The following is a 14,911-nucleotide window of genomic DNA, read 5'->3' on the forward strand; positions in this document are numbered from 1 at the left end:
GTAACTCATCTCACACACCATTGGGGCTTTGCCCACAAGGACACATCAAGTTCTAAAATGGACTTACTGCAATTTGCCTCGTCAGAACCATCTCGACAGTCCAGTATGTGGTCACATCTCTGAGTCCGGTTATAGCAGGCACCATTAGCACATCTAAGCTCTGTGCACTCGGGGTAATCTGAAAGATTAGATCATCATCTGAGCAACATAATGCCGACATGTCAAACCTGAGAGCAAGTGAAATGCTTGGCGCGTGGAAGGGATAGGAAGGGACACTATAACGCTGCCACTGTCGCAACAGCATTCGCAGCCACTTCTTGCAATTGTGGGATTCCCATAGCATATAGTGCTTTGAGTGCACTGTGCCAGCCAGGACAACAGCGGCATAGCAGTTGAACTAATCCACCGAGGAATCTGCAATCAAATTCTAACAACAAGACGCATATTGTGGCCCCTGGTGTCCGTCAGCGAGTCTCTTAATCTGAACAAATTGATTAAAATGCCACAGGTGGGTGTTGTTCAAATCTGGGGAAAACACCTTTGAGAAGACTTACCGCAGTTTCTCTCATCCGAGCCGTCGGCGCAGTCAGATAGATGGTCGCATTGGTACTCAAGCGGGACGCACGCTCCGTTGCTACAGCTGAACTGTCCGCTGGTGCATGATCTGCCAGCTAGGGCAGATTGACACTTTTAGCAGCATATACAAAATAAATGACTATTCAATATCATTCAAAACGGTTGGAATTTTCAACTGAACTTTATATTCATTGTATTAAGTACCATATTGTTCAAACTACTGTATATGCCGCAGCAGCAAAAATTCACCAAAAAAAAAAACAATTTCTGTCACAGATAAGCCAAACCGCAGGCCCCAACATCAGCTATTTACACAGAAAGATGGTATATGGAAGTTTTTTTTTAAAATTTAGAACGATTTTTTTTTTTAATTCCCTGCTTACATCCTTTCTTCGACCGACTGAACACGCCTGCATGTTCGGCACCAACATATTTATAGAAAATGGATGGATATTTTCAACATAACACTGAAAGAATACGGCAGAGTTAAACAGCAATTAAAACTCAAAATGGACACTTTGATAGTGTCTTCTTCTGTCTCCCTTTTGTTAATTGATTGATTATTTGAGTGAACATATAAACACATTGCACATAATTCATATATACATAATGATACATACAGTATATATAAACAATCCTGTACTGTATATCAAATTCATACACATCACAAAGTTTTATACAAGATATTATTCAATTCATATGTCATTGTATTTTTTTTAATACTATAATTTTTAAACTCCATTGATGAACATAATTTCAGTTTTATTTCATAGTTGTTCCATAAATTGGCACCTTGAACGGATACACTTAACTGATGGATTGTCTAGCGGCTAGCAAAAACAAAACAAAAACCAAAAAAAACTGGAGACAAGACCAGATGAATCAATTGACAAAAGATGAATCGATTATTGAAAATATCGTTAGTGTCAGCCCTACTTACGACAGTTTTGTCTCTCATCCGAGGCATCTTCACAGTCCTCTTCATCATCGCACACCCAGACACCTGGGATACACTCGCCGTCACTCAAACATTGGAAGTGACTGTCATCACATGTTATTTCAGCTGCAAAACAGAGAGGCACACTGACTCATTTTTGTTTCTCTGTTAAAAAAAACCCAAAGCTAATCAGTACTTCTTATAAATACAACGATGCAGTAAAAATATAAAGATATCAGTTAATACCAAGCTAGGCAGTAATGACCACCTTCCCTAACAAAGCAACGGCCCAAATGAGCGGTTGCGAGTGGGTTAGTAAATAACTCACGACATTCTTGTTCATCAGAGTCATCTGAACAGTCTGACGTCCCGTCGCAGTGCCAGTCCCATGGAATGCATCGGCCTGTCCCGCAGCGGAACTGCCCCAGTTCACATCCTATCCAAATAAACATCGCATTTCAATGTTTAAGTGCTCTCAAGAGATTAAAAACATTGAAATTTGACTTAATCAAATGAGTTGGGTTGGGAAAAGAGCTATGCGAAGGCTTGCTAGATTAGTGTCTTTTTTGCTATCATTAGCTGTGGCTGCAGTCACAGTTGGGTGCTTTGCATTGATGTGGTCAGCTAAAGTTGAGCTGCATCCGTGGGAAGGAAACTGCTTCTTATAAAACTCGTGACTCTAATCAAAGTTGCCACTGGGGTGTTGTTTTAGAGTGAAATTTAACATTCATTGGACCGGCAACTCTCACACGTCCTCCCATTTTAACGTCTTCTTTTAACGCCCAGCTACCGACAACAGCAGCCCATAAGATTATGCTAATCAGTGTTCACGTCAGGTAGTGAGTGACCTTTGTTTTCCAACCCTCAACAATTCAAACACAAGAAGCCAGATGCATAAAAACATATGGAATCTGCATACAGAAAGCAAAGCGTTAGACATGAAAAAAGATTAAGATGAAAAAAACAAACTTTAACTGTGATTGTTAATCTGACACTCTTATTTAAAATTGTTCAGTTTTATATTAAGAGCTAATACCGTCGTAATAATGAGGGCAAAAGAAAGAGAAAGGGGCACGGTGATTAAGCAGGTCGGTTGCTTAAGAGGATCATGTCAAAGGAAAGGAAGCTGTGAAGAGAAACTGGTGGTCCAGTGTTTTTTTGTATTTATTTAAAGATGATTAGAATGGGCGAGTCTGTCATGGGAGGGGGTGTTCAAACTACGAATCTGAACTAAGTATTCCAAAAATTTAATGAGGAGTTGGCTGAAATTTTCTGTTAGCACCACCGTTGAGAGGTGGAGACAAGCGTGCCATCCACCCCCCCCTTTCCAAGGATGTTACGCAATCCTCTTCTGCACTCATATGAGCCTCCTTTTGATGTTCCCAATGAGTGGCATCTGTGGAGATAAGGTACCACTACACTGCCTTCTCTGGCATCTTCCAGGGGGAGGGGGTTGATTCAGGCAACATAGCTGAGTGTCAGAACACTCCATCACGACTATCTGAACAGGAATGCGCATTTCAATCAATTCGCTCCGTCAGCCTGATCTATGGCGCGCATAGTCCATGTCCAGTCTGAGACATAATGTAATTATTTGGAGAACGCTTCAGCATAGTCTTTAAAATCCACTACATTAAAAAATATATCAATAGATTTGTTTCAAACGATTAAAACTGCGAACAATACAAAACCTATTACGGCAGGACAGCACCCAAGTGTACAAAAAATGGTCCGTTAAGCAGCATTGGATGAGTTTGACGGAGAAGGAACTGACAGCCTTGACCTCACCCTCATTAGGAATGAACTTGAGCCTTGTGTGTTTCTTGACAACATAATTTTGGGTGGTGATGTCAGCTGTCATCAAAAGGTTAATAATGTAGCCTCTCAGCGACACTTTGATTCCTCTAGCCTATGTGGCTATCTTGAAATTAGTTGTCCAGCAATATGAGAGGGTGAATTCTTCTTTTGTAAGTAAGAGTCATTCCATGCCCAACATTTGGTAGGTCGGACAAGTCAATCTTGATTTTCCTGAAATTTAGTGTACGAGTTGATAGTGATGGCGCAGCACAAGATCTAAAGTTTTAAGTCAATCAGAGCAGGGGTTTCAGTTCTTTAAAATAGTAACTGTTAGCGATAAAAAAGCTGTATTTTTTCCATGTAATTTTCAGTCGTTGTAAGCGTCATTCTATGAAAAGTCAAATACACGATGCTTGAATAACACCGTTGGAATGCTTTTGTTCATTTGCTATTGAAATTAAAGCACGTATTCTAGATATCCTGCGTTTTTTCTCTGATAAGGGGGATTATCAAAACACTCCATCCATCTGTTCCAGGACCGGCCCTTTTGTCAAATTTTAGTACCCTTGAGCCAAACTATTTGCCCACCCCTGGTCTAGACAAACGTGCTCTATAAATAGGTTGTGATTGGGTGAAGATAGACTACCAAAAACACATAGCGAATAGTTGACTCCAAGCTTTAAACATCAAATCAAAGCAGTATAGTCTAATTGTCCATTAATCGGTTCAACCCCTGGCGATATTATGAATAGAACAGAAACAGAAGACGTAAACTCCAACATCAGAGGCATGATGTGATTACACCCTCAACTTATGTCTTCAAGATTAACCCTCCATGTTTTAGAACCTTTTTTACATGAGCGTTTTTTTGTGGAATTCAGTGTTTTCTTTTCCCTTTAGTCCGGCCTTGTCTTTTCTTATTGCAACTTAAACCCACAGCAGGAGATGACTGTGGCAAAGATGCCCCACTACTCTGAGAGAAGAACATTAGAGGAATTTTCATTCCAATGAAGCCCCTCCCCAAGCCCACTGCGGAATCACAAAGGCACAAAAGAAGTGCCGGTAGGGATGTAAAGTCCTAAGTGAAAATGTCACCCTGATGGAGAGAAGGGGGTACAGTGGGTTTGGACCCATGGAGAAAGCACACCTGACCCCTGAAACATCTCTTGTGGTGTCGTTAAGCTTTGGCCAACGGTGCTTATTTTGGCGCAGGCCTCCGCACCCACTGAGCTGCAAAGAAAACGTCTGCTGGCCGCATGAAACGCTGGAACTGTCCACGCTGTCAGAGCAAAGTGCTGCGGCCTGTTTCATATGGAAATGCATGCAGCAAAATGCAGTCAATTGCCAAACAAGTGACTTTGGCGCTTAGTGGCGCAAACAAAACGGTGAAAAGGCCTGACCGCTTTTGGCACCGGCACGGCACCCCTGAAAGGAGCGTGGACCGACAGCCTTCATTAGGGTACGACAGAAAAAGCCTCACTTTTTTTCAGAGGGGTGGGAGAGTATGTTATTATGCAAAACATAATAAGAAATGAAGTCATCACAAGGTAGTTAGACGGCTGTGTTGTCAAAAACCTATAAGCCAGAAAAAAAGATCAATATGTGACAACGCTTGTTTTCTAAAGCAATGTTACGGCTATACAAGGATTTAGGCTCCTGTGCCGGAAAGGGTGAGGTTTAACATGCATGCGCAATCCAAGTTTGAACATAACAAAAGGTGTTTTTTTAGCAATACATTAATTGCAGTCGAACCTCCCACCGCCATCAACAAACCGTTTACAACCAAGTAAATTAGTAACTTATTGGTGACACAAAGGGCATACTTTATTTGAGTAAAGCAAATATGAATTAATATGGATAACAATTCTGTTCAATTGAAAAATTACTAACTGGAGTTCATGAACAAGCGCAATGCTGCATGACCATCACCAGCATTTGCGCAGCGTTAAATAGCCAGCATTAAGTAGGCACTACTAAAGGTTATAGGGGCTTAATTTTGTTGAAGGGGGGGTCAAGCACCCATAAGTGACAGTACCCCCAACTCTCACAGCAAATCTATGTCAGGCAAACTCATAGTGAAGGGAAATACTTAAGTTTGTCTATCAAATATTCTTAGAATTGTTTTTTAACATCGATTCATTGAATAATCAGGTCAAATTAATTATGAAAAAAAGTGTATTGCAAAACAATTTTCCACAATTATTGCTTATTTGATGATACATCCTTGAAAACGGCTGAGAACAACTCTTCTCTGAGATCCCACTGGTCCAAGGCATTCTAATAAAATTGTGCATTTCAAATTTTCCTTCACTAGGCAGCCATGTTGCCACTTGCAGTCACCTTAAAGTGACATCACAGTTGATCAAGGCTCAGGTTACAGCTCATCATCCTCACCCTTTTTTTCTGAGTTCCGTCACAAGGTGAGCCTTGATTGGCAATGACCTGAGTCCCGAGCAACTGTGATGTCATTTCCAGTTGACAACAAGTGGCAAAACGGCCGCTACCTAAGATGGATAAAACGAGTGGCTTTTGCAAGTGTAATTCATATTCCATTAACAAAATACAAATCATGATACTGTAGTTTGTCTAGTAGAGGCGGATAGAACATTTTCGGAGGGATTGACTTCCCCTTTAAGAATGTAACTTTTTGAGGTATATATAACATACCTGAAGAACTAAACTATTAGGAAAAACACATACATGAAAAAAAATCACGATTCACATCATCCTTATAGTTACTGTAGTTAGATAGTTCAAGTGTACCTAAAATTGTGGCCTGTCAGTGTGTATCTTTGCACTAATGATAAACATGCTGACAAAGTCACAAAAGTCATCATTCACATTCAAATGTCAGCAAAATCCAGGAGATTATTCAGACTTCTACAGTAAGCACGTTCTCATTTTGACAATTAAGCACCTATTTTTATCAGTCAGATAACCAGTGCGGTGAAACCATCCAGTTTATTCCAGGGCATATCCAAGCCGGGAAGCTTTACTTAGGTAGAAATGGCTTCATTCTACAGCAGCTGCAGTGTAATTAGTAGCCACATTCACACTAAGAAGCTTACATCCCAAGGGTTGAGCAAAAAGAAAGCAGATTACAATTTGAGAAGCAGGATCTAGCTGTGCTACAAACACACGGGACAAACATCATCTAAAACGGAGAAAGAGTCAAATTGGAGCATTTCTGACATCTCGACCTTATCGGAAAAAAAAAATAAATCTTTTTGATTCCTTCGGTTGACGTTTGCCGCGCTCGGCTCCGAATCTGCCACGCTGAAATGAACTTATTTTAACCGGTACCTCTCAGTACTTTACAGATTGTAAGTCACATGCTCCGTTCTGTTACCTAGCAACGGTAAAGCTCAGGCAAAAGTTCCTTCAGGAGAACTTCCATTCTGACTGAAGGGGGCTTTGTGCTCAAACTTTCATAACACTTAGTGGCGAAATTCATCTTACTCCACCAGTTTCATGCACAACATTTTTCTCACTTAAAAAGACCCTTTTTTTTATCATTTAATCTGTAATTCACAGAAGGAGAAGAACAAGAACCTAGACACAAATACATCAAGAGAAAAGGAATACAAAATACTACTAACCTTGTGATTGGCACAAAGTAAGCCAGCAGAACAAGGGGAGAAAGAGTTGGAGTGGCACCGCTCTCCACATTCTGGCTGGTCCGTCCAGCTCCACTGTGCAGATGGAGGAGCTGCAGGGACTGGAGGGGGGGTCTGGGGATGCTGTTGGCTCTCCTCTAACTGGGTTCCTTGGCCCAAGACTTCATCAAAAGGGGCGTGTGCAAAGTGCAGGAAGGCCGCCCCCCCAACCCTGAGGATAAATCCCTCAAGGCGGGCTGTGGAATCTGCATAATGACATGCAGCTCCCATGACTACAAACATTGCATCACTGCTTATGCACTTTAGTCCTGTGGAGAGATTAAAGGCATCACTCAATAAACAGCAAAAAAAAAAAAAAATGGTGATTTACGTGTATGAAAAAAACATTGCTGGCTGATACAAAATGTAAGTCTGTTACTCTCATTCACACGGTTAACTTGGAAATTAATAAAGATTTCTTTAATAGAAGTTGGAATTTCTATGAAAAACCTTACTGTAGTCGCCATGTGTTTTCCTTGAAAGCTGACCTGTTGTTGTTGTTAGTAAATTAATAGTTAGAGGCTGCCACGTAGCGGCCGTTTAGTGATACTACAGGACACCTGTTGCCATGACGTAGTTTCCAATGGCAACCGAGCAACTCAAACTTGATCATAGTCGCACAGGGGACAATTAGGTTGATCAGTGTTTTTTTTTGTGTGTGTACTTTTTTCAGGCTTCTTTAAAATCCTGTTTACGTATCCCACAATGCTTTGCGTTTGTTCTCGGCTGAACGTCATCTATTTAAAATCGAACAGGTGTAAATATTTATTTTAATTGCCCCAAAGTTGCAGAAATTTACTCTATAATGATACGCGTCGAAAAAACACATCTTTTATTTTTTTTTTACTTTTAGCCATTTTAAAATGACGTCATATGATACCGTAGCTTGTAGCTTTCATACCATAACAACGCAATACAAAACGAGAAAGAAAAAAAGTGTCTGAAAAAACACAAGAGTTATAACATGTAAACTATAAAAATGTTGAATCGATTTGCAACAGAATTGTGTTCCTCCTAATTTTCTTCTGAATTAAAGTTCGTAATTCCGATTTGTGTCGTCTTTTTTTTTTTAAAGAACAAGACGACACACTCACGAAATGGTGACGTCATTACCCCCGTGGCGGGTCCTCGAGTACGCAAATTTTCTTAGTGCGTTGCCTGGCTAGCATAAAACTAGCAACCTTACATACTACATAAAAACACCGTGTCTAAAATACTCAAAAGCAACCTTTTGAAAACAACGTAGCAGTGAATATCATGCGCAAAAGGACAGAGAGAATTTCGAGATATTTTTTCTTCTTCTAAATAATTACTATGGCGTCTCAACGAGGAAAAACCGAAAGCGTGAAAAAGAAAATGACCAAATCTGAAGATAACCTTTTATTTTCTGGACTGTCATTTAATGTTGCCGTAAGTATCATTACTAATACTACACACATGAAACTTACCTTCGTCTTGTTTATGTTCAAATGTTTCTCGCTGGGAATTGATTTTGGTCAGTCTGCTAATATTGGAAGGTAACGTCACTTATTGACGTGCTGTTTCTAAAACTCGATTGTTCAATTAAGTTGGCATCAAAATCAAGAGGGAATACGTCGAGAAAGTTTGAATTTTATGGTTACAGTACTCGAATTATTCTCCAGCTACATATTGCGCCCTCTTGTGAAAGTTGACCGGAAACAATTTTTTTTTTTTTTTTTTTTTAGATTGAATACAGAAAATGTGCACCTGCTTTTTAACCAATGACGTGGTGATTTTCAATTATATCTAATTCAGATACTTTTAACCGTACCAATAGAGCCCTTCACACTTTATTGAGTACATTTAAAAAAGAAAAACTCATGACACTAGACAAATTGTTTGCCAATCAAAATAATGATCTGCTCTCCATTTACTTAATTGATAAATCTAAGCTTGTTTATTTGTAAACAAAGTCATAACCTCTTTTGTATAAATGGTGACAAATAAATGTATTTCCTGAATTTGGTTTTCCGGGCTTTTCCGCAGCAAATGGAGATCAGTCCAAAGACTTTGGAGAAATGCAAAGACCTGGCCGCCGACGATTTAACGGATACATTGCTGCTGCAGACAAAAATAAAAGAACAAGCCAATCTGATCTGTACATTAAAAGACAAATCGGATGAACTGTTCCAAAAGTGCCAAAACCTGCAGGAGGTCAAAGCCCAGCTGGAGAAGCAACTTGACGGCTGCCACAAAGAAGCTGCACAAAAGCAGCAGAGAGCTGATCTCATAGAAAAAAGATTTTTGGATTTAGACGCCAACAGCCGAGCGATTATTGTGTTCATGGAGGAGTACAAACAACAGAATGCTCAGCTGAAGCTGGAAAAGAAGCAGCTGCAGAGAGAAAATGATACGCTTTTCTGCCAAAAGTTACATGATAACGAGCTGACCGTTAAAAAGCTGACAAAAGAAATCAAAGTGTTGACGGAGGACTTCACATCAAAGGAAACTGCATATCGGTATATTTCTTTAAGTTGTTATTGACAGCCACAAATTAATTCCGTGGCGCCTTGATGTACAAGTTTAAATTCATGCCTCGCCCCAAATTGAAATAATAAAACTCCTGTTTAAACTAGAACTTTGGAAGATAAATTGCCACCCTTGATACGCCACGCAACAAACTCTAAAATATAATTTTGTTTTGACTCAATTCGGTTCATTAACTTATCACTATTACAGGTGACTGGGAAATTGGGATTTCCCGGTCCTAATCAATCATGACAGGAAATTTAGTCTTGCCTCAGGAAACACTTTACTGCTTTTTTCCATATGGTACTGTCAAAGTAACGCTTTTTATACGCAAACATTTTTGTATGATATTTGATTTTCCCTCGTATCTCAAGACACCGTTATATTTGTATCATTCATTTGTTTGTGATTGTTTTGTCAAGCAGTCGTGAAGTCACAGGTCAGCATCAGCTAAAGATATAACGTTGCTTTGTTTAAAAGGGACAAACTAGCCCAAAGTGAATCAACATGCTTAAAACAATCCCAAGAACACCAAGAGATGGAGGCATCATTACTAGAACAATTGCATATTTCCCAGCAGCAACATGAGGTAGCAGAACAAATGTGTAAAGGTAGGTTGTAATAAACTTAGTCCGTTAATTCTAAGCGACATATGAAAACCGTGAGAACTTTTGTCTTCTTCGTCATCAGCTGCAAATCTGAAACTACAAACAGCCGAGGAGCAGCAAGCCGAGCTGAGCAAAAGCATAGCGAGCCTCACCAAGGAACGAGACAAACTTCTGCGTAACTCTGCGGAACAAGAAAACATCCTACAGGTGCATTTGTGAAAATGACGCTCGTCACCAAAACCTATTACTACTTTATGTTAATACATGTATGTAATTGCAGGAGAAGCTCGAAAAGATCCGTGCTCTTGAGGTTCAATATAAAGAGCAGAAAAAAGCCCAGGCAAAAGCGGAGGAAAAGTACGTTTGTCTGCTGTGTAGTGAAAACGTATCGCCAGCAATAATGTCCCCGTGCGTCTTTGAATTCAGGTATAAACAGGATGCACAGGCAGTTAACGCAGATAAAAGAGTCATATCGCTCAAGTCGGCCCTGGAACAAGCCAAGACAAAGTACGAGCAGCTTAGAATGGTTAGTTGTGAGGACACATGCTCACATTCTGTAGAAACTGGAGCTCAATGTTTTTCAATATTTTACAGGATTTCGAAGCATTCAAAGACCACAGCAACAGTCTACTTACGAAGGAAAAGGAGCTAAATAAGATCCTAAGACACTTGAGGACCTAAATCTCTCAATTCCGAAAAAAAAACAGCGCACAAAAAAAAAAAAATAGCCAAGAATGAGCATTGCCGTATCACAATGTCATGTTTAATCTCATTTTCAGGCTTTCCAGAGATACAAGCAAAGCACAACGTACTTATCGGAGGTTCCGCAAATAGAAATCATACTGTACAAATCAAAGACATCCATTGGTTGTCATTTAAGAGTGCTCCTCTGCCAGTTTCTCTGCCTTTTGGACCACTTCTTCAATGGGACCCACCATGTAGAAAGCCTGTTCGGGCAAGGCATCATATTCACCTGAAGAGTAGTGGAAAAAAAAGTGTTAACCAGGTAACGAGTTTTTATTCTATTGTGTAAATATTATGTACATGTAATTCCCCAAATACAAGACGAACTTTTGTTACTCCAAAAAAAGATAGGACGAAAGTATGGGTGCGTCCAAAAACAGTAAAGACGAAAATGTATTTTTACCCATCGGCCTATGTGGAAAATTGATGCGTCAGCAACATAAATCAAGTTTTGATGCACATTTTTATATCAGACATATTCTTTCTTACAAAAATTATTGCAACGTGACGAGCTAGAGGGCAGAGTCATTTGCCTGTCAGCAGCCAGTGCCTTTTGCAGCTAACAGCGGCTCCTGTTAGCTGAGGTTGTTACAGCATTATTTTTAATAAAAGAAGTGAGCTGGCTGAACCAACGTGCAAGGCCATCCTTGTTCACACAGAAATATTGAGGATACACGGATGATGCACAACTTGAGGTATTTATGGCAAAATCAACCTAAATTGCGAAGCGAGGAAAAGGGAAAAACAACGGCTCGGAGCGCATTCAACATTACACTGACGCAGCATTCACTGACCAGAATTTGACCCTAAAATTAAGTGCCCATCCCATATGTAGGGAATTACGGTGCATTCCTGCACGTTAGTACCTGCTAGAATGCTCTGGAAGCCTTTGATTGTTTCCTTGAGAGGCACCAGCTTCCCCATGTGGCCAGTGAAGACCTCAGCTACCTGGAAAGGCTGGGACAGGAAACGCTGGATCTTGCGAGCGCGAGCTACAGTCAGCTTGTCTTCCTCGGACAGCTCATCCATGCCCAAAATAGCGATGATATCTTGTAATGACTTGTAGTCCTGAAAATGAGTCGTCGGCGTTACGAGAGCTCCTTTTGATTCACGGTTAAAAATAAAAGCGCACATAGGCCTTACCTGGAGAATCTTCTGTACGCCTCGAGCGACATCATAGTGCTCGGACCCCACAATGTTGGGGTCCATGATGCGGGAGGTGGAATCCAAGGGGTCCACGGCGGGGTAGATCCCCAGCTCGGCAATGGCGCGAGACAGCACGGTGGTGGCGTCCAAGTGAGCGAAGGTGGTGGCGGGGGCCGGGTCGGTCAAGTCGTCGGCGGGCACATAAATGGCCTGCAACGTGAGCATTTTTTCGCTCGGTTCTGTCCGCGTAAAACGGCCACAGCGATTCCTTTCGGACGTCTTACTTGCACTGAGGTGATGGAACCTTTCTTGGTGGTTGTAATTCTTTCCTGCATGGTACCCATATCGGTGGCCAAGGTAGGCTGGTATCCCACAGCGGAGGGGATACGACCCAACAGGGCGGACACCTGGTCAAATTGGAAATGTGACATTTCACGATGAGCCCAAAATGAAAAAAATTCAGGATTAACGCAACGTTCACATATAACCGTGCATATTACAAACCGTTTTTGCGAATAATTTAATGTTTCATCATATACCTCTGATCCAGCCTGAGTAAACCTAAAAATGTTGTCAATAAATAGAAGCACATCCTGTCCCTCTTGATCGCGGAAATATTCCGCAACGGTCAGGCCGGTAAGAGCCACTCTGGCACGAGCGCCCGGAGGCTCGTTCATTTGACCGTACACCAGCGCCACCTGCAAACAAAACATTAGGTGATAAAAGACATAAATGCCGAATGGAATACCATCTCCAAACCCGAACGCTCGAAAACGGCTGGTAGTGAATGCGTTTTTAAGATCACACCTTTGAGGTGGTGTCCTTCAGGTTGATGACGCCAGACTCAATCATTTCATTGTACAAATCGTTGCCCTCACGGGTGCGCTCTCCGACTCCGGCGAACACCGAGTATCCTCCGTGAGCCTTGGCTACGTTGTTGATCAATTCCATGATCAAGACAGTCTTACCCACACCGGCGCCGCCAAACAGACCTGGCGCACAACAAATGTAATAGAAGATCACTGCCCGTCTAAAGGAACGCAATCGGCGTCTTGCTACTGACCGATTTTTCCACCCTTGGCGTAAGGTGCAAGGAGGTCGACCACTTTGATGCCAGTGACTAAGATCTCCTGTTCCACGCTCATGTCAGTGAACTCAGGGGCTTCGGCGTGGATCGGGGCAGTCCTGAGACACAGCGGGGGTGGTTTTTAACTCGCTATTTCTGCTATTTAAAAAGTTCTATTCATAGAAGTTGAGCGAAAACAAATGATCCTAAGGATGAAAAAAAAGTTTATTTTTAAACATTTGTTTTCTTACCAGTGTTCAATAAGCCACTTAATAAAGTATACTGTAGTGAATTAGGTTGATACATTAAAAAAAACTGGAATTGTGACATCTGGCCAAGGAGAGATCCTTTCTATGCTGGAATGGAATTTGACTTTAAAAGGTAGGCTTGCTTTTAAAAGTCGCTAAAGGGGAATGTAAAATGTGGCCTGAGAAAACGTACTGTTTGGTGCTAATAGGACCACGTTCATCAATGGGTTCTCCAATGACATTCATGATCCTGCCCAAAGTCTCTGGCCCCACAGGAATGCGAATCGGGGCCCCGGTATCAAGAACCCTCTGCCCACGGATCAGACCCTCTGTGCCATCCATGGCGATTGTCCTGACTGTGTTTTCACCTGAAGAAAATACAAGTAGAGAATGTAAAGACAATTATTTTGAGCCTTGCGGTGTTAGATGTAAATCACTGACCGAGATGCTGTGCCACCTCAAGCACCAGCCTGCTGTCACGACCCGTCACCTCCAGTGCATTGAGGATAGGGGGAAGGCCTTCGTCAAATTGGACATCCACAACAGCGCCGATAACGGCTGTGATGCGCCCATTGCCAATAGCTGCCTGAGCAGCGGGGCTTGCATAGCCCCTGCCTGCAATGACACAATAAAACTCAACTGATTAGCAAGTATACTTACTGACATTAATGGACCACTCAGGAAGTTCATAGATTCAAATGAAAATTGGATTTGAACTCAGTTCTAATTTTATACAGTTATGTTTGATATTGTGGTTTTAGTATGCAGAAGTGCTTCACTAGTTTTAATCATACTGACATTGTGGTTTTCTTATTCATCTTACACGAGAACATGGGAAAAAAACACATATGAGAGTCAATGACAATTGTGACTGAAAAATTAGAATTAACTTGCAATGTTTGACTTGGAATGAAAGGTCACCGCGGCGGACATGACAACAAGGTCAGATTAAAGCGAAATACAACGCCCAATATTTGGCTGTCACGTGCTCCAAACGTAAATAAAGAAAAGACTATCTTCATTTTTGAATGAAACCTTTGAGATAAGGAAGGTGCAGGCCACGTCCAGAGGACATTTAGCAATGACAGTCCAGCCCGAAAAAACCCTAACAACTTACCCAAATTTCGGCTCACATTTGAATTTCCGAATGTCTTCAGTGAGTTGACACCGGGCTTAAAAGCCTGCAAAACCCCGTTGCAGCAGCGTCCTACGGTACCCAACATGGTTAAGATGGCTGAAGGTGAAGCCGCTCAGAGGACAGCTTCAATATTAACAGCTGAGCCGACCGGACAGCCTGACGCATGCGCAATGTGTCGTGTCCTTATGCACTGTTTAGCCACAGGAAGGCGCTGCTAGCACGGCTCGAGACGCAGATCTATGGCGTCACATCCGGTAAGCGCCCCTATACGCTAATTCTGCAGGAATTAGCATATTTAGCTAAAGAAATTAAAAAACTAAAAATAGTTTAAAAATGAAATGAAAAAAATGTTAACTTTTAATTTATGGAAAGAGCACATGTATTTTAAACTTCATAAAACCATAGTGAGTGGAAATTATAAGCAAAAATAATAAAGAGGTTAGAACAGCAGTAACAAGCTATCAAGTGTTATATTTCAGTGAACCACGTGCAATGTTCAAGTACA

General features: G+C 41.3%; 3 protein-coding genes across 5 annotated transcripts in view; 1 reads left to right on the forward strand and 2 right to left on the reverse strand.

The window, feature by feature from the left end:
• Positions 1-7,004, reverse strand: part of lrp2a (low density lipoprotein receptor-related protein 2a) — a 54,561-nt gene extending 47,557 nt beyond the window's left edge. The window contains 5 exon segments of the mRNA XM_088415292.1: positions 68-178; positions 555-671; positions 1,517-1,639; positions 1,842-1,949; positions 6,910-7,004. Coding sequence (XP_088271418.1) covers positions 68-178; positions 555-671; positions 1,517-1,639; positions 1,842-1,949; positions 6,910-6,979 — 529 coding nt within the window. The 5' untranslated portion in view covers positions 6,980-7,004.
• Positions 7,005-8,093: 1,089 nt separating this feature from the next.
• On the forward strand, positions 8,094-11,436 carry ccdc89 (coiled-coil domain containing 89). 3 transcript variants are annotated; one of them, XM_088415741.1, is made up of 7 exons: positions 8,094-8,376; positions 8,974-9,446; positions 9,937-10,067; positions 10,147-10,271; positions 10,345-10,421; positions 10,491-10,590; positions 10,659-11,436. In XM_088415741.1, exons 1-7 carry the CDS (start codon positions 8,281-8,283, stop codon positions 10,743-10,745), a joined length of 1,089 nt encoding a protein of 362 aa, XP_088271867.1. In that variant the 5' UTR covers positions 8,094-8,280; the 3' UTR covers positions 10,746-11,436. The 3 variants fall into 3 exon arrangements, with proteins under 3 accessions (XP_088271867.1, XP_088271866.1, XP_088271865.1); XM_088415740.1 differs by having other exon boundaries at positions 10,345-10,590; XM_088415739.1 differs by having other exon boundaries at positions 10,345-11,436.
• On the reverse strand, positions 10,806-14,577 carry LOC148423407 (ATP synthase F(1) complex catalytic subunit beta, mitochondrial-like). Its single transcript, XM_088415738.1, has 10 exons — positions 14,386-14,577; positions 13,710-13,883; positions 13,462-13,636; positions 13,018-13,139; positions 12,762-12,946; positions 12,494-12,652; positions 12,239-12,361; positions 11,952-12,164; positions 11,675-11,876; positions 10,806-11,037 (listed from the first exon to the last, which is right to left on the reverse strand). The coding sequence occupies exons 1-10, from the start codon at positions 14,489-14,491 to the stop codon at positions 10,940-10,942; spliced, it is 1,557 nt and encodes a 518-aa protein (XP_088271864.1). The 5' UTR covers positions 14,492-14,577; the 3' UTR covers positions 10,806-10,939.
• Positions 14,578-14,911: the final 334 nt, after the last annotated feature.

The sequence above is a fragment of the Hippichthys cyanospilos genome, chromosome 5 (genome assembly GCF_059441005.1).
Source record: "Hippichthys cyanospilos isolate Australia breed blue-spotted pipefish chromosome 5, RoL_Hcya_1.0, whole genome shotgun sequence".
Lineage (NCBI taxonomy): Eukaryota > Metazoa > Chordata > Actinopteri > Syngnathiformes > Syngnathidae > Hippichthys > Hippichthys cyanospilos.

What these genes read in the sequence shown, in the direction of transcription:
- ccdc89 (XM_088415739.1), top strand. Translation starts at nt 8,281, where the DNA reads ATGGCGTCTCAACGAGGAAAAACCGAAAGCGTGAAAAAGAAAATGACC. An exon ending in TCAAAGGAAACTGCATATCG is followed by an intron (nt 9,447 to 9,936) that starts GTATATTTCTTT and finishes TTTGTTTAAAAG; the next exon opens with GGACAAACTAGCCCAAAGTG. An exon ending in AACAAGAAAACATCCTACAG is followed by an intron (nt 10,272 to 10,344) that starts GTGCATTTGTGA and finishes ATGTAATTGCAG; the next exon opens with GAGAAGCTCGAAAAGATCCG.
- LOC148423407 (XM_088415738.1), bottom strand. Translation starts at nt 14,491, where the DNA reads ATGTTGGGTACCGTAGGACGCTGCTGCAACGGGGTTTTGCAGGCTTTT. An exon ending in TGAAGGACACCACCTCAAAG is followed by an intron (nt 12,653 to 12,761) that starts GTGTGATCTTAA and finishes TTTTGTTTGCAG; the next exon opens with GTGGCGCTGGTGTACGGTCA. An exon ending in GTTCCATCACCTCAGTGCAA is followed by an intron (nt 12,165 to 12,238) that starts GTAAGACGTCCG and finishes CTCACGTTGCAG; the next exon opens with GCCATTTATGTGCCCGCCGA.